Genomic DNA, 19371 nt, shown 5'->3' on the forward strand with positions numbered 1-19371 from the left:
AAGTAAAACGTTTTTTTTTTATTTTTAATTTGAAATGTATTATTTTTGTTCACAGTATGCAGATGCTTATTCTATTTTTTATCTGAACCAACTCCATAGTGTTGAACTTTTTTTGTTTTTTGATTTGCCTTCCTCTTTTCTGTTCGGTTGTGCTTGGTTGGGTGGTTCATTCCTGGAAACTTTAGCTATTATCGAAGCCTGTTCTTTCTGTTTGTAATGCTTTAATACGATCCAGGTACCCAGGTTTAGCTTCTTCTTTTTCACCTTCAATTAGCAATTCAATATACTCGGGTGTGGAAAGTGGATTTGGCTTCAATGCAATTTCCTGCAAACGGGTAAGACAACGGGAGGATTCATCTATGAGCCTTATCACTTCATCTTCAAGTTCTTGAATTTCCTCGGACTGTTTCTTAATAATTTCCTGGGCAGATAGTTTAGCACCACATGCTTTCTCATACTTGTCTTTCAGATCCTGAACTGTCCTTTTTTCTTTCACTATATTATATGTCCATTTGTACTTCTGGTTAAAATGAACAGACCAATGACATTTCCTAGGACAAGCAGTACAGTTCCCATTTGAGTCCATGGAAGCACAACCCCTTTTACCATCATCATTTGGAATGCCACAGGGGTAGTGACATGTGTAATTACATGATTGACAGTTGGTGATAAAAGAACCAGAATAACTGATGTCTTCTTGATTTGGCTTTATTAACTCCACCTCAAATTCAAAGTCTTTATTAGTACTCAACTCAGCCTCATGTTGTTCTATGATCTGCCTTGTCTTCCGAATTTCATCCAGTTTTGACAAGCCCACTTGGACTTGAGGTTGTAAACCTTCAACAGCAGCTTAAGGACTTCCTTTGTTAGACGTAAACTTTTTGTTTGCAGTTTGACTAATGAGTCAAAGAAGTTTTTCATGCTTTTTACACCCATCTTCCAGAACATTTTGTCAAAGTTATCTTCACCATCATCATCATCATCATCATCCTCATCATCACAATCCTTGTTCTCATCATCATTTTTAGAGAATTTGTTGTCAGCAAACAAGGCTGAATTATTGAACTTAAAGTGAACAGGAATTCCATTTTTTCTTTTTGGACAAGGTACTCCAGAAACTTTGATTGCCTCTAGAACTGGGGGGATTTGTCCATCTGCAAATGTCACAAGCATCAGTATGTTTTCTGCAATATCTTTTCCAAAAATCGAAAGAATTGAGTCAAATACATATTTCTGTGCATGTGTCAAGCGAGCCAATGACGCTTGGGTTACAAAACACACAGCATCAATAGTATCAACACCACTGGGGGTTAAAAAAACTGACGGATTTGTTCAGTGATCATTCTGTCCCGTGTAATTCCTCTTGTATCTCCAAATCCAGGGGTGTCTATAATTGTGATAGAGTATGGAAGAGTTAATCCATCCTGATAACTGATTTCATATGCAGTGATCACAGATGTTTGACTTTCAGCTTGAGATGTAGCTTCACCTTCATCTATTAATTTGAAACGGAATCCATCATCCCATTCAACTCCAAGTATGTAGTTTATCATTCCATTAATGAGAGTGGTTTTACCAGCTCCTGTTGCCCCAACAACCATAACTGTCTTATTATTTCTTTTGTTTTCTTTTCCAAAGAAACACCTTTTACAATCCTTGTTGATATTTACTTCTTGTAGTGGGACAGTGTAAATGGAAGGTGATCCCTTATTCACTAACTTACTCTGTCTTTGAATCTTGTCAGCAATTCTCTTACTTTCAGCCAGTGTTGTTACCTTCGCTTCAACACTTTGTGCGCTTATGCCTGCTTCTCCACAATTGGAAAACAATCTAATGGTATATGTTGTTTCAGGTTTCAATTCCTTTAGAGTGCACTCACTATTTTCACATCTTTTTTTAATCCACATGTCAGTGCAATCACTACCACTAGCAGAATCCCTCATTTCCTTATATTCAACAGTGTAGTTATCAATGCTGACCCCAGCTCCTATTACCGTTGGTTTAAGCCAGTCAATGGTCATTTCAGTCGAGTCAATTTGAACTGCTGATGGTTGACCTGGTGGACTTGTAGGTTGAGTTTTAACACTGTTGCTCGCATCACTAGACTTACTGACCCCTTGCCTGCATACAGCTTTGCATTTGAACTGGTAAAGTGTGTTTGGAAGTAAACCAGATACAGTGTAGGACTCTTCTTTAGTAGATGTTTCCACAGATTTCCATTCATCTTTTTCAGGAACACTATACTCAACTATGTACTGGACTAGATTGCTTAACCCATATTGTGATGGCTTTATCTTTAGCATCACGCTGTCATGTGTCACTCCACACACAACTGGCTTGTCTGGCTTGGAGGGCGGCTCAAAGCAGTCACTCTGCTTGAATCCTTCTTCATACAAGTACATAGCAGCGCCTGGGTGACCCTTGTTGTATACTGAAGCTGCTATAAATCTGGTATTACTATTGTCTTTGTTAGCCTCTGCAAAGTCAAGAAACAACTTAGCCTGCTCTCTCATTCTCTCTGAAACTTTCTGAGACAAAAACCACTGTTCCTCCTCGTGCTTTGCATATTCCATGTTTGTACTGTCAGGCACTTGTAAAGTGGAATGGGTTCTAGATCTGAAATATATGTTTCTTCCTGACACAGTGATGTGAATGCAAAACAGACAACATACTTGGCCTTGTGATCCAATACTGCCATATCATGTTCACTCTTTGAAGACAACATTTTTATGTCTTTCATCAAGCTGATATACATCCTGAGGACATTGATTTCTCTCATCTTACAATCTAACCAGCTTTCAAGAAAGTGGGTTTTAAATGGTGACTGTTCCTTATTTCTCAAGATGTCTGCTAGCCTGCTTTCCTCTTGTCCACCCCCCCGAATGGATGGCAGCATTCCTGCCAGTTTCTTCTGGAAAACCAATTTGTACTCGAGACACATATATTTAAAATGCTTAATCTTTTTGCGAATCTCAGGGAACTGAAAGACAACTTTATCTTTCAGCATGTCATTACAACGCATTTCTAGTTCACTGAACTCCTCTAGCACATTCTGTGAATGATTGACCAGTCCTACACTGATCTGCCGAACAATTTGGGCAGCGCTGGAATCTATTTTATTTAATGGGTATAGCCAGACTCTCATTGGCACTGCATGTTCACCATTATCCCCGAGCAGTTTTGGGAGTATGGAATATATTTTAAGGGCATCCTGAAATGAAACAGGGTTGTTATCAAGTGCAACATCTCCATAGAATGTGCAAGTGAACTGGTCAGTACTAGACTTTTCATTGTCTGCCATTTTAAGAGAACCCTCCCCCTCAATTGCAATCATTGGTATTTTTTTTATCATAACCTGCAGATTTCCTTGAATATCTTGATGGTCCTCACCAGAGGAAACATCACGATCAAACACAAAAAATGCCTGAGCACCATAAAGCACTGCTGTGACAACATGTGTTGCTGTGCCCTGATCGAACACGTATGGATGCTGAACATTCCCACGACCAAGTTGCTTCATAGTTAACTGCATAAATTTGGTGGTTGTTCGGTAGTGCAGTGTGACACGAGCCTGGTGTTTAGAGCTCTTTGTGTCTTTAAGGTATTTGGCAGATCCTTTCACCTCCACTAAACCTCCTAAGAAACTTGCTTTCAGCGATGCTTCTATATTCAGAGCAGATGATTTATCCTCGATGGAATCAGAGGCAATGATCTGGAACTCTGTGTTGTGTTGAGATCGCAGGTCAACATCTTTTTTAAGTGTGTCCATGTCCCACAATGTCATACCTACAACAAAATATGAAATTTGAAACATTATTATCATGTGTTCAAATAAAAAAAATAAATAAAAAAAAAACACTCATATGCGGACCGTTAATTATTTTGGTCTGCATTGAACCACTTGCAAAAAAAAAAAAAAACACACAGACTTTAAATCCATGCTTGTATTTATTTACAGTATTTTGAAAATCCATATTTGGATTTTAAAGTATGACATGTTTTTTTCTTCACATGCTTGACAAATAAACAAATAATAATAAGAAAAATCTGACACATTAACATAAACTAGCCCAACTCAAAAGTAAAATGTATTGTATGATTATATAATAATTATATAAATAATTAAAATTAAATATTATATAATAATAATGATTATGAAGATGATGACGCGTAGTGAACTGTATCCCTATACGATGACTATGAGAACAATCGCTTTGCAGGGAAACCAGCTCATGTATGTGCGGAAGGTCTGTCCAAAAGCTCTAAAGAGAAGTAAAAGTCGGATCAATATCACAGTATATGAGTTTAGTGAACAGGAAGATTGTGATTTAACACCTGAGAAAAAGCAGATGATAGGTTAAAAAAGGAATATATTTAAACCCTTGTACACTTTTCTAAAACTATAAGACTTTAAAAGAAGGTTTACCAAATATAGTATTAGTTATAGAATCATTCCCTCCAGTTGCTCTGTGGTTGTTAAGAAAACTCAAGGGGCTTGCTTAAATAATCTTATACGTATCCCCGTTTCATATATGTATCCCTGTTTCATCAGTTCAAACCCCTGCTGAATCAATCAACTTATGTTTAGCATTGTTTAATACTAAAGGGTAGATGTACTAAGATGAGCCAGTCGCAGCCCAAACATACCGCAATTTGCATTTTTGTTGCAACACTTAGCAAAGTATACATTGTGTCGTATGTACTAAGAGTGAATATGTTAAAGGAAAGAGCCGCAATATGCTAATTGAAATATTTGTTGCATCTTCTTAGCGAGATCTCTAGCATTGCGAGAGTCGTGTGACATCGTTCAAATAAACAGCTGAGTTGTGGTTTGCTGCAGAAGATGGTGCCCGAAGGATAGGCTAACGTCTATACATGCAAGGGTGCAAGAATCAAAATAACATTGTTTTTGTTAAATGTAAACCTCATCTGTTCCATCTCCATTTTACCTATTTTAATTCTGTTTATATATATATATATATATATATATATATATATATATATATATATATATATATATATATATATAAAAAATGAAAGGCAGTTTAATCCCATCTGATTCTATAGTGGAGCCCCCACCTTCACCACCAAATAAAAAATGTGTTTCTATCAAAAAGCTTTTCATACCCATACAGTAGCCCCTCGCTAAACCAGATATGTTTGTCTGACATAGGAGGTGTCGGGTTTAAAAAAAATACAATAAAAATCGCACACACATACATTTACAGTTATCAATATATTTAAAATATAAATCATTGTGCTGAAATAACACTAATGTGTTTTGGGTAGGCTGTACATTACATATAAATCTGTACAGTATGCCTATACAGTACAGTATTAAAATCAAATGAATACCCAGCGCACTTTCTTTTTACTTTAGTACCGGTATGGTAACACAAAATAAATCATGCTGCTGTATTGTACACATTATTTTCAATTGAAACTAAATGATTTTAGCATTTTTTTAATTATGATTATTATTATTATTATTATTATTATTATTATTAACTTGGCCGCCTAGACAATTAACATACAATAGAGCATGATGCCGCATTGACAAGTTATGATACTTACAGGAGGACAGTTATTCTCAATCACACGAATTTCATAGGACCAGCAACAAATTTTGCATCATACCACTAATTCGTATTATCATGAATAGCCTATAAACCAAATGTGTACTGTCGATTTTTATTTAAGTTAGTCAGTGGTGCAGTGCTGAATTGTGCACAATTACAAACCACCTGCACATTAATAGAATAGTGTTTCCTATTCCTATACAGATGTTCAGAATGAGCTGCAGGGGTTAGCGGCACATGTGTGCAGTCTATTGTTCCCAACACGCTGGGGAAACCAGAAATGTCATAGGAATTTGTTTTCTAGGCTGGTAAGTATTCCCTGCTTTTAGGGAAAAATAGGTATTTGGCTGTTCACCTCAAAAATTCATATTCATATGTATATGTACATATATAATTACATATTCATGTACGCTTGAACCACAAACAGAACTTACTGCTGCAAAGTATTCCCTGAAGAGTTGCAAATAGCATTGTGCTTGTTTAGTACATTTCACCCAAGACTTCTGTAACACTTTAGTGCACCTACCCCTAGATCTTTATCCAATAAAACTCCACTAATTAATGAGTTTATCAAAGATCATAAACTTTTATTCTTCACAGAAACCTGGCATACATGCCGACGAAAAGTGCCTGATAGAGGCATCTCCCCCAAACTATACATTGTTTCAGAAGCACGTCTTGTGGGGCTGGGTAGGGGACTGACTTCCATTCACTGCTCTAATTATAATGTTGCACAAATTTATTACTGAAAGTTATTCCTCTTTTGAATCATTAGTACTAACCTTAACTTTAAAAGGTCAATTAATGGCGATTACTGTAATTATTTACCACCCAAATCCAACCTACCTCAGAATTTGCTGAATGGGCCTAACAGCTTCTTGTTTATAAATGTTCTTATAATATCACTTTAAAACTTAATTTACATTCTCCTGGAGTTTTATTTGCAACAAAATTGTTGTCATAACCTTCATTGTTATGGTGCTGTGAGGGTGATCTATATTTTAAAAAGTTAGTGAGATCAGGATAATGTGTCAGAAGATCGAAGTCAATTTAGAATTGACCTCTACCTCGTTCCTGTTTGATGGGTGTTTTGTATTTCCCCTTTAATTACAAGGAGGGTGAACTGCCTTCTCACGAAAAAGCTGCAGAAATTGACTAAAACAACTGAGATCTGCTGGAAAATAAACAAATAAGCATACTGTACGACATCATCTTTCAGTTATTTTTTTCAAATGATTGTCATTTTCAGGTGACTCCTAAAATGATGGTGCTTTATTGTTTAGTTGTTTTAATATACAAGGATATAAAAAATGCTAAATATACTACAAAAAAAGCAGCCCTTTGCAAAGCCCAGAAAGATATTTTTTGTTATTTCCATGTTTGTGAGCGGATAGCTAAGCTTAAGATAAGATGCAATTAATGTTACACTAGCCTTAACTAGCATCTATCACGAGTACCTAATAAGAACCAAAAAGTCACGTTGTACCCCCAAATATACTGCATTAAAATGAGCATAGCTGGGAATTCATGCCAGTGGTCTCCTATATTATTGCTGTAGGCTACTGACCTCAGCACCAGGCTTGAGCGACCGTGTATAGAGTTGAAGTAAAATCTCTTAATCCTAATTCATAGGACAAGATGTGTTTCACAAGCAAGGAAACATGAAAAAGAAAAGAAAAAATCAGCTTGCTGCAAGAATTACAGAACGAAGTAGCATCACTTTAAGAGGAATTTGTTGAGCTTGTATGGGTTACCAGTATACTGTACTACTAATAACAAAAAAACAAATATAACAACATTCTACTAGTGAGAGCCTTGAACTGTCCCTGCAGAATTCTGAATTCAGATTCATTTATTTTTTATTATTATTATTATTATTATTATTATTATTATTATGTGGGTGAATAGGGTAACCTATGGTATATTTGCTATCATAAGGATCAGAATTGCTGAAGCTACCTTTCTGTAGGAAAACTTGAATATGTATGTGTTATATATATATATATATATATATATATATATATATATATATATGTATGCAGTCAAAAATCTTTATTAATAAAAATAATTCATGGGTAGTAGAAGGTATTTGTGTAATGTTTTTATTTTTGCTTTATTTTTATTTTATTTTTTTTACGATGGCCAAATAAGGCAGGCTGCTCTTGCAATTTTTCAACACAATCTAAACAATTCTTGTAAACCCACTTTAAGAACACAATATCAATAGTCACGCAAGGCCAAATTGGAACACCGACAGAAATATTTAAATATACCCTCCCATATTTTAATGTTAATTAGGTCGATTGAATTATATGTACCTATTCAGTTGATCCTATTAAATGAGTGTAAATACCAATGTTAATAATATTTGCTCAATTGCGATCTCAAGTCCAGAATCAAATCAAGCAGTTGTGTAGGGTAGGGTTTCTGGTGTTCAGTGTTTCCCCTCTGTAAGAGGTTTGATTTCTTCTTAAAAATAAATCAGTCTTCAGGTATCGATCAAAAAGAGTTTATTCAGGAAATAAAATATAAACGGGAACAAAGCAAATGAAATGTAATGCATGCAATTTACGACAGCCGTCAGCTGATGGTATTCTGAGCTGCCATGGCGACAGAGATAGCACTTTTGCGCAAGAGAGCTACAGGTCAATTTACAGGTCTCGACAGATGCTTTTCAAGTTCCAAAACAATAGTTAGTCATTGATATAGTAAGCACGTTTAAGTCCCACGGGATGTGAGGTTCTAACCCAAAAGAGGTGTAGCCTAATAATTCGTACCAATCGCAGAACTGACCCCCTTCCGACAGGAGGTAGAGTTCTGTGACTATATTGCGTCATTTAAGTAGAAGTTTGTGGTTTGGCCATATCATCACAAATAGATTTTTGAACTGGGGTACAAGCTGCATGTCTGGTTTTATCGGACAGGCTTGTGGTTTTTCTATAGAAACGAGGAAACAGCTTTTGAAGCGATAACATCTTGTGACAAACAGAAACGAGGCCCAAGGTTAATCATCGTAGGTGTTAAGTGTGTATGTGCAGAATTTCATGGTTCACAGATTTGGGACATGTCAAACAGTGGTTCGAAAAGCTTTACATTAAACACAGGAAAATCACACAATGTTTAGAGACAGACTTTCAATGATTTATCACCCTCATCATGGAAAGAAACAAACAGCTGAATAAACAATAAGAGCTTGTGCAATTTAACTGGAACAGTACAATGTGTACACCGCACCGTACAAGATGTGTGTTTATCAGAAAAGGTCTACGTGTTCAATTTGTATAGTGTGTGATTATTTCTTACACCTCTGACTTTTCAACTTGCCATTATTCAATTGATCCCTGATAAGCCATTTGTGTATCTCAACTACAACTGAGAAATGTATTCATAATACAATTGGTTTAAAATTGTATTTTTAAAATAGTCCAAGACTTATTTTTTTATTTACAAGCAGAACATGGTAAGATTTTATTTAATAAGCGAGTAATCTTAACTAAAGTTATAATGAAAAAATATTATGCTAGACACTATTACAATCGCTGTGCATAACTGCAATAATTGGCATTGATAAAGACTAGTCTCTTATTAAAATGTTACGCTGACATTTGAATAATGTTTATTTGATTGCATTTCATGATTCTGCTGGTTTAAGTCTTGAACGATTTAAAAGACCATTCACCGCAAAAACCCATAAATGAAACCAACTTTACTATAAATATATTTCTCAGTTGTAGTTGAGATACACAAATGGTTTAATTGTTAATGGAGAGTAGACCAGTAATTTAAGAAACCGTATTAATTTGTTTAGTAAATATATGTATCACACGTAGATATGACAATCAAATTAACTTATTGTTATTGTGGATTTAAAACAAACATGCATGCAGTTAGTACAGCTCAAACGTTTACCATAGACAAATGCATTGCAAACTTAATGCTGCATATTGAAGCAGTGAGGTATGGTACAGCATATTAAAAACATGGCAAATGCACAGGAGAACTATTGGGGGGAAAAATGCAAATTTACTGTTGTAACTTAAAGTTTACATTTACCGTATTATAAGAACGACATTTCTGAAGCAAAAAGTACGCGTTTGTCAAGGAGTGATTTCAACCACACACAAATATAAATAACTGATGTCATTTTTTTAAAAATTATACATACCGGTATTTATTTTTTTGCTAAAAGCTAATTTAATTAAATATTCAAATACAGACATTTGTTAAAGAATTAAAAAAAAAAAAAACATATTTGAACTGTGCGATCGATCTCATGAAGATAAAAAAAATTAAACATTAATTTACTTTACAAATATATAGATAAGATGAGAAATGTTTTTTTTGTGTGACATTTGTCATCTTATCTATATAGGTATAGTATATCTATATAACTGTAATTACTGATGTGTTTTGTACAGTGTTGGAAATTGCATTTAAAAAGTAATTGTTACAGTTAATGGAACACAATTGTAACAGCAGTAGTTACAGTAACTAGTTACAGCTACAAGTAGTTAGTTAGACACAGATTACATTTTACACATATTTTTTGTTTGGTCAGGCTGTAGCTCGAAATATTCTTTTGAAGATCTATCTATCGAACCTACTTGTTCCCTCCTCTGACACCATGAAAAGTGCATTCATGTAACATTGTAAGGTTTGGCTTGCACTGTTGAAGCACTTTCTTATTTCCATGTTATGCATTAGCCGTCGTCTTTTAAAAAAATCACATGAAATGTAATGCGTTACCACATTTCATTAACTGTCTGAAAAAGGAACCATTACAGTTACAATTACTGAACAATGTAATCAGATGACATGTAATGGGTTACTCCCCAACACTTACATTTAAAAATACTACATTACTCCAAATGTTATGCATACACAAGTGGATGTATTTCGACTTGTGGTATTATTTATTGTAAAACATACAAACATCACTTTTACTTTATGACAGTGTAATTAACGTGATTACCTGGGATGAGGGAGTCATTGCGACAGTCATACAGCATTCCAAGTTGGAATGGTCGACCAAGAGTTGCAAGCTCTATAGTTATCCTTTCTTCGGTTGTCATTGTTCCAGGTTTGCAGATGTGCCCTGTTAAAATAGTGAACAAATACCTGGTCAATTGAAATATGAATATTTATATAACAAAAAGTCATTGATATCAAAAAAAGTCTACATTTCAAGACAAAAGCTCTATATTGCAGTGTCCTCAACTCTAGGTTATTATTAAATTATCTTCTTAAGTCCTTGATAGAGTATCAATTAAACCAGTGTAATCATTTAGACCAGGAATACATAAATCCAGATTGAGATCTGGAGTCCCCTGGATTTTATTGGTGTTAATAAATGAACTGATTACCACCTGGAAAGAGGTTACCCTCAGTAATTTAGGGTACAGGTGAAACGAAGGGGGGTGGGAGACACCTTCAGGCAGTAATATTGCTCTCTGATTAGAACAATTAACAATGGCTATGTGTGGTCATCTGGAACCTCCTTATTAACTAAGCCTTTAAAAGATAAATTGAACATGCTTGATCTAATTTATAATAAAAACTGAAAACTATTTGACATAGGAAAAGGTTTGTGAAACAAAGCACTGTGAACCAGAGAAAGTGTGTGGAATTCCGGAAAATACTGAGATTTAGGAGTATTTAATAAAAATGCATTGTCATTTCCTTTCTTTTGGATTGAGACTGCTAAAACGGACACCAAAAAGTTCCTAAAATGAGTCTCACTCCAAAAGTTTTTGAATAAATTGATTAGTAAATTAATTATGAACTCTTAGGTACTCAGAACTGGATGAATACCTGAGACATGGGAACAGTACGACATGTGATGAAAGACCAGATCACATTCAAAATACTACAGTCACTTTTATTTGTGATTTAATATGATTTAATTTAAAATGATTTACTGTGGACAAGTTGCGCAAGGGATAAACAACGATGAGTGTTGAATCGGTAAAAATAGTTCACTGTTTCGAGAAACTGGATCATTTTCTTACTGATTTCAACACTTTGGTTGTTATAGACTGATGTTATAGACTGATGGAGTGACTGATGGAGTGACACAGCAATTGGTTTAAAGTGACTTTTTTTTTTTACATAGATTTACTAAATTCATTAATTGCCGTTGTCTACATTTGAGGACCGGCTACTTTGTAATTTTTGGAGCATTTTTAACTGGCATCTACCTGTTATTTTAATTCTCTTTAACTATATTGTTCTGATAATTTACTCAAATTTTGTTAACAGCAAAAGTTAAATCTAAATGTAACTGCTAATTCTAAAAATACAGCAGAACCTCAGAGTTATAATTAACACTCAAAGCCCTGCGGCAGTCATTTTGGTGGTTTTTGGTTTTAAAATGTGATTTTCTCCAGTCGTGTAACACATATGGGGCTGCGCGTTCATGTACCTTTCTGTCCATATGTATTAAATATTCTCACAAAGCATGAAATGCAGGAGTGCTGAAATAAAGGAGATATATTACATTAGGCTATACCTAAAAGCCCCGGGAAGAGTCACATTGACGGCCAAACAGAAAACAAATTGTATTTTGATTATACAGAACGGTATTCTACTTTATTGTTTCTATTTACCAGTCCGCAATGTGTTTAGCTGTAATCAGATTACTCTTTACTCTCTGTCTGAGTGAATGACTGACAGTCTATTGTTTTCAATAAGCTTTTGAAGGCTGGCGCCTGCTCGCCAGCTGCACTGCTTTGGTCAGTCGATTAGCATCGGGACTAGAGCCTCAAGAGACGCCAATGCCAAGTTGGCCAGTGCAATGAAAATAAATCTTTGGACAGCTGTGCCCTGTGCAGAAAGGCAGTGTGGAGAAGAGCATTATCTGTGTTGATTGTGAACAGCCTTAGACTTTTATTTATCTACGTTATTCAGTTGCTATTGCTCATCTGATAATACACAGATTGCTGTTGAAAAGATAAAAATGTATTGCTATCGTTTCAGTTTTATAAATATGTATGTTGTAGACAAATGTCTGTTCAGATGTTTATTTACATTTTCTTGTTTTGATTTGTAAAATAAATGTGTTCATATATATATATATATAAATATATATATATATATATATATATATATATATATATATATATATATATATATATATATATATATATATGCTTCAGTTGTTCAGCTGTTTATGTGACATACTCAATAAAAAAAACTAATTACATCCGACTGTTTCTCCTTTCGTTATACTATTTTCAGTGTTTTGAATACAGCCGTCAGAAAGACTGCTGCGGGGCTTCTAGGTATGAATATATCGCCGGTCCTTCTAGCCAGGTAAATAGAAATGTAGAAATGATTTACCTGCTGAAGCGTGTCAGTGCTGCATGCCCGTTCTGAGAAAGGAGAGAGGAATGGACTTTAGGATAGGTAGAACCCTGTTCAAAAGGATTTGAATAAAATATGCAACCAACAATTACATAAATAAGCCACTAGTACAGTTTCAAGAAATGGGAATCTTCTTACCTCAGTCTTAAAGATGTTTTCAAAGTGATCTACACAGTAACACCAGGGACTTGTTTTATACCACAACCCCTGAATTATTTCCTCCTATTGGCTGCACTTTTTAAAAACAAAACTCAACTGATGGGTTAAGGGGGGAGGGGGGGTATTAGTATTAGTATTATTAGATGATACTTGCCCTCCACCTTATTTGGAAGTGACCTAGATGTTACTTAAATGCCTGCTAACTGCTAAGAAAATGCTTGTTATGCAACTGTGGAAATGCATTGTAAGCATTAAGCACTTGTTAGACCTTAGCATTTACAAAACATATGATATTCAGTGTACAGCCCAAATATACAAATGATGAAAAGCTTATTTTTTATGTGCTTAGAAAGTGCTTATACTAACTGCTTCTATTAATCTGTCGCAGTTCCCTCTTTTAGGTTCATTAAAATAAAATACATTTTCACTGTGAATATTTTTAGGGGCCTGTCACAAAGAGATTTGTAAATGCTCTCTGAAAGTTGTTCAAAGATGACTTGGGCCATGTGCAAATTAAGCTAGTTCATTCAATACATGGAATATCCCTTTTACAATACCTGTTTATTTTTGGTTCTTCTAATCTTGTTTAATTTAAGGTTCGACTTAATGGGAAAATGATCACCAGCTGTCATAGCTTTAAAGGCGATTTAATCAGGCAGTATTATGGACACCCTTGCAAGCGGTTATATATCTGGAAAGAGGAGCATCGGGGCTTTCAAAGAATGCATTGTTTGTTTATTTCCCGTGTTGTAACCAATTCTTTATCCCCTCAGAATCCTGTATCCCCTGGCACAATGCACAGGTGCAAGAGGACGAAAGAGTAAATCAACTAAACCTCCCAGGCAGATCGTTGACCCAAAATGCATCTTTCTGTGATGTCGCGTGCAAGTCCGCCCACCTGTCGACAGTTCAAATGAATTTCAGTGAGGGTGGCAAATCCGAGATTGCTGTCGGAGAAAAGGAGGTGAATTTGTATCTTTAAATAAACAGTGTTAACGTTTGGAGAAAAGGAGGTAGGTAACTTCCTATAGTAGCCTGCTAGTCCCAAGAAGGAGAGCACCTGGGTTTTGGTCATAGGGATTGCCAGTCAGCTAAGGCTTTCACCTTTGCAATCGGCGGTCTGATCTGGCGACTCACTACTCGATACCCCAAATACTCACTCTTCCCAATGGCACATTTCCTTGGGTTAGCAGTGAGCCCATCCTCCTGCAAGGATTGCAGTACTGACGCTACCTTACACAGATGACTCAGCAAATCCTCACTGTGGATAACCACGTCATCTATGTAAGCAGAGGCGTACTGCTGATTGTGCTGCAAAATGCGATCCATCATCCGCTGGAAAGTGGCTGGCACTCCATGTAAACCAAAAGGCACGGTCCTAAATTGGTACAACCCAAAGGGAGTCGAAAACGCAGTTCTCTCTTTGGATTCCAGGGTCAGGGGTATCTGCCAGTACCCCTTCTTTAAATCCAGTGTCGTCATAAAGTGAGCCGTGCCTAGATGCTGCAGCAACTCATCTACCCGGGGCATGGGATAAGCATCAAACTTCGATTTTTCATTGACCTGAAGTTAATGCAAAATCGAGTCGACCCATCTGGCTTATCCACTAAAACAACTGGACTGTTCCAGTCGCTATGGGACTCCTCTATTACTCCCAGCTTGAGCATCTAATCAATCTCCGATTTTATTATTATTATTATTATTTATTTCTTAACAGATGCCCTTATCCAGGGCGACTTACAATTGTTACAAGATATCACATTATTTTTACATACAATTACCCATTTATACAATTGGGTTTTTACTGGAGCAATCAAGATAAAGTACCTTGCTCAAGGGTACAGCAGCAGTGTCCACCACCTGGGATTGAACCCACGACCCTCCAGTCAAGAGCCCTAATCACTACGCCACATTACCTACCGTTTGCGTTCAGTTATGAAGTACGGCCTCTGGCGAACTGGCGCCCCCGGCTCAACTTCAATGTGATGGTGTACTACTCGAGTCTGCTCCGGGATGGGAGAAAATGCATCAGGAAATTCCGCCACCAATGTCCAAGTCTGATATTTCTGTGTTGCTGTCAGATTGTCTGCAATCTCTACCGACCCTGTTTTCGCCAACACAGAAAGATCAGGTCCCAGGTCGGTGACGTCATCTGCTTGCACCACTAGCAATGTCTCTCATTGCAACCAGGGCTTCAAGAGGTTTACGTGATAAATGTGCTTTTCTCTCTGTCGCTCCGGCTGGCAGATCTCATAGTCCACTGCCCCAATCCGGCGTGTAACCTCAAAATGTCCTTGCCACTTCGCCAGAAGTTTAGACTCAGAGCTGGCTAACAATAGAAGCACTTTATTCCCTGGCTGAAATGTGGGTAACCGGGCTCCTCTGTTGTATTGGGTCTCCTGTCTATGTTGAGTCTGCTCTAAATTGTCATGCGCCCACTTTCCCAACAGACTCAAGACGTTTGCGCAGGTCCAACACATACCAGACAGAATTATCCTGCTGCTCCTTCCACATCTCTTTGACCAGATCGAGCACACCCTGGGGTCTCCGCCCAAACAGCAGCTCAAATGGAGAAAACCAGGTAGAAGCCTGGGGTACCCCCCTGATCGTAAAGGAAAGGGGAGGAATCAGCTGGTCCCAGTAGCGCACGTCACTAGTAATAAATCTACTTAACATGTTTTTGAGGGTCCACAAGACCATCTGTCTGAGGATGATAAACCAAGGTCCTAATGGTCTTAACCCTTGCAGTCCTATGTCGGACCAGGGGTGGATCTGTGCAACACACATAGCCCCGGCACCACAGAGATAACACAGACATAAAGAGGTATGTGAAAAATACAGCGAACAAGGGGTGTGGCGGGGCTGGAGAGGCAGTACTGAGTGTCCTGTTGATATGCAGAGCCTTTTAACCTGTTTTACTGTGAAAAAAATACTGTTAAACAGTGCGTCTAAAATAAACTGTGTGTGTGAAAATAAATTGGACCTGACACGCCTGAGACAAGCTAAATAAATGGACTGCAAAGGGTTAACAATACAAGGCCCCTCCCGTCCATTTTCCCCTCACTTACCTGCTTCTGATGCCCAATTGCACGCCACCACGTCACACTCCATCGTAGATGGGCATGACCTGGCCTAGTGTCCCGGCTGTTGGCATCTAAAACAGGTAGGGGGGAAGGAGGGAGCAGAGGTTAAATATCTGTCCCGTTGCTGGTATGGCAACGGGGCAGGGGCAGCTGGAGATGCAGTACTGAGTGTCCTGTTGATACGCAGTGCCTTTTAAACTTGTTTTACTGTGAAAAAAATACTTTTAAACAGCGCGTGTAAAATAAACTGTGCGTGTGAAAATAAATTGGACCTGACGCATCTGAGACGCGCTGAATAAATGGATCGCCAAGGGTTAAACAATCAGTAGCTGATCAGTCACGTATCCTCATGAGGTTTTTAAAATCAAAAATACAAAACAATAACAAATAATAGCGGCAGCTTTTCGTCCGCGCTGTAAACAATAATAATACAAAAAACAGCGCACATATATATTTATATACCTAGAGGCGGGACACTCCACGACACAAAAGGCCACCTCCCCCCTTAATCCCAAAGTCCCGGTTCACCGTCCCGGCCCAGGAACAAGGGCAGCAATGGGCCAAGGATGGCAGCCACGGTGGGAGGTCCTACTCCCACCCCGACAGCTGTAGTGGCCAGGCTGACCACACACAGGCCAGCTCCTCCGGCCAAGGCAATCCTGGCAACTGCCCGGCTGTCTGTGTCAGGAGACCTCCCCCCCACCTTCTCTGTAGCCAGCAGCTCCCTCTTGTGGATCTCCGGCCACCAACTTTCCTGCAGCGAAAGTGCTGTGTGGGAAGGTGGTCTCTTGACCTCTCCCCCCTTATTTGTATCCGGCAGCTCCCTCTTCTGGGGGTCCAGCCACCGAATTTCCTGCAGCGAAAGTGGAGCTGGCAGCGACCTCAGGTGAAGCGGAGCGGGCAGCGATCCTCCATAATAATCCAGCATGTTTAGCAATTGTTATCTCTCTGTGTTTTTACGTTATTACCTCCTGTCCACACTTGTTCTCCACTCTGAACCCCCTTCTCCAAACAAGGAAAGCTGCAGGCTTTTATATTCTGGCCGTGGGGTTAACTAGCTATAAATTATCTTATTACAACTTGGCCATAGTCTGCAGGAGTTTAATAAGGACGCGTGACCGTCAGCTTGTTAAACAATCAGTAGCTGACAGTCACGCATCCTCACAAGGTTCTAATATCAAAAATTCAAAACAATAACAAATAATGGCAGTGGCTTTTCGTCCGCGCCGTAAACAATAATACTACAAAAAACAGCACACATACATATTTATATACCTAGGGGCGGGACACTCCGCCACATTAACACATAGATATGACAAAAATAATAAGGTGTTATTTTCAATATAATTCCCTAAATTACTTATTCTGCATTTTTTTCTATTTGTAAATCTGCACACTTTTCAAGCACACAACTGTAAACATCAAAACATTTGAAAATCCAGGCCATGAGTTGCTGTGATGAAGTCCTAGCACTTTTTTTTATTTGGTCTGTGGCAATCCTGATGGTTTCCCTGCCATTTCATAAAAAAGTACTGTTTAACAGAAGCAATTCTTACTGCACTAATTAATATACTAGTTATATTAACATTGATTACATTAACCGTACATTTAATAATACAACTGGGATACTACTAGCTACTTCTAGCATTCTATCTTGTTAAAAAAGGTTTCATAACAGAAACAGATTAGACATCCAGCAGAAGCAATGATCATCCTAGATAAATTCATAATTAACTTAGTTCAAAAGTGTTTAGATTAGATTTTTATTTTAATCTACCATATGTGCACTTTAAACACCACAATACACTTGATCACACAACATTGCAGGGAGTGGTAATCGGATTTTAGGTTTTTATAAAACACTTTATAAAAAAAATAAATAAATAAAAGAAACTATATGGTAACAAACGTGTCTGCTTCTACAGTACACCCTCGCTATAACACCCTTTATTATAATGAACCTCCAGCTATAACGAACCTGGCCCTAAATAAAAAATAAAAATAGATAATATAAACAGAAACACACACTGTCAACATCCCGGTCTGTAAGCACAGGATGCCACCAGTGAAGTTAACTCTTTTGTCTTAATAAAAAGCTTGCACTGTGTAACTGTGCCTCCGAAACGAAAATCATTTCATGTTGCAACAAAGCTGGAAATTATATTGATTGTTTGAAAAAAGGAGTAACGCATGCATATCTCTGTTGTAAGTATAGGTTGTTAAAAAGCACTCTGTTTTTTGGCTTGATCAGCAACCATGCGGCAAAGCAAATTTGATTAAAGAAAAAACCACCATCACTATCTGATGAACTTTTCATGTCAAACTTTTCATGATGGGCAGCAGTGTGGAGTAGTGGTGAGGACGCTTGACTGGAGGGTTGTGGGTTCAATCCCAGGTGGGGGACACTGCTGATGTACCCTTGAGCAAGGTACTTTACCTAGATTGCTCCAGTAAAAACCCAACTGTATAAATGGGGAACTGTATGACTTGGAATAAAAACTCAGTTTGGGATTTTTGCATGTTGGGTTAAGATTTGGTGCACTTTGAAACTCTTCGTGTCAGATTGATTTTAAATAAAAGTTCAGCTTCAATTCGGCATTTTTGGTTTTTGTACTGTGTTTTATTTTTTTGGGGGGGTGTAGTTTTGGTGTGATTAACAGCATGATTTTCAAAAAAGATATGTGACAGAGATTGAATGATTCTTTGTGTTAGATCTCCCTCCTGCCCTGCGAGGCAGCTGTGTAAAGGGAACAGAGTACCCTGGACTGGTTGGCCCGACAATTCATTCCTAGGGTTAAGTGGAAGTTGGCCAGCTAAAAAGGGGACAGATGGGAAACGGCGTGGCATCCGTGGATTGGAGGAGCGGATGCGCTTGTTAACCAAGGGGTCATGGTTGATGGTATTGAAGGGGATGTAGTGATCTGATCTGTTCCTTTGTGAAATAGTTAATTATTATTTCATTATTGGAAAACTTTGCCCTCTAACTCAATGACCCTATTTAGAAGCAAGCACAAAAGCAAAGACCCAATTTCTCAAAGGAATAAAACATTTTTTTGTTGTGTAAAACAAGAAACAATTCTTAACTGCTCTGTTCTGCAAATGTATAAAGTTAAGATTATTTTATTCAGCTAAAAAATATCTTTGCATTTGTTTCAAAATGAAGTTTTTTTTTATAGAAAACTAATGCT

The 19371-nt window shown here is 37.4% G+C and overlaps 2 protein-coding genes across 2 annotated transcripts; both read right to left on the reverse strand.

Moving 5' to 3' along the window:
- Positions 1 to 1215: 1215 nt before the first annotated feature.
- On the reverse strand, positions 1216 to 2606 carry LOC131721255 (twitchin-like). The gene has a single exon (XM_059014725.1). The coding sequence runs from the start codon at positions 2571 to 2573 to the stop codon at positions 1311 to 1313; it is 1263 nt and encodes a 420-aa protein (XP_058870708.1). The 5' UTR covers positions 2574 to 2606; the 3' UTR covers positions 1216 to 1310.
- LOC131721172 (stonustoxin subunit alpha-like) lies at positions 2585 to 10664 on the reverse strand (the record flags this gene model as incomplete). The annotated part of the gene is made up of 2 exons (XM_059014494.1): positions 10552 to 10664; positions 2585 to 3786 (listed from the first exon to the last, which is right to left on the reverse strand). Coding segments are annotated over exons 1-2 (1302 nt in total), but the record flags the coding sequence as incomplete, so codon positions are not given.
- Between the last annotated feature and the right edge of the window lie 8707 nt (positions 10665 to 19371).

Source organism: Acipenser ruthenus, chromosome 48 (genome assembly GCF_902713425.1).
Source record: "Acipenser ruthenus chromosome 48, fAciRut3.2 maternal haplotype, whole genome shotgun sequence".
NCBI classification, from domain to species: domain Eukaryota; kingdom Metazoa; phylum Chordata; class Actinopteri; order Acipenseriformes; family Acipenseridae; genus Acipenser; species Acipenser ruthenus.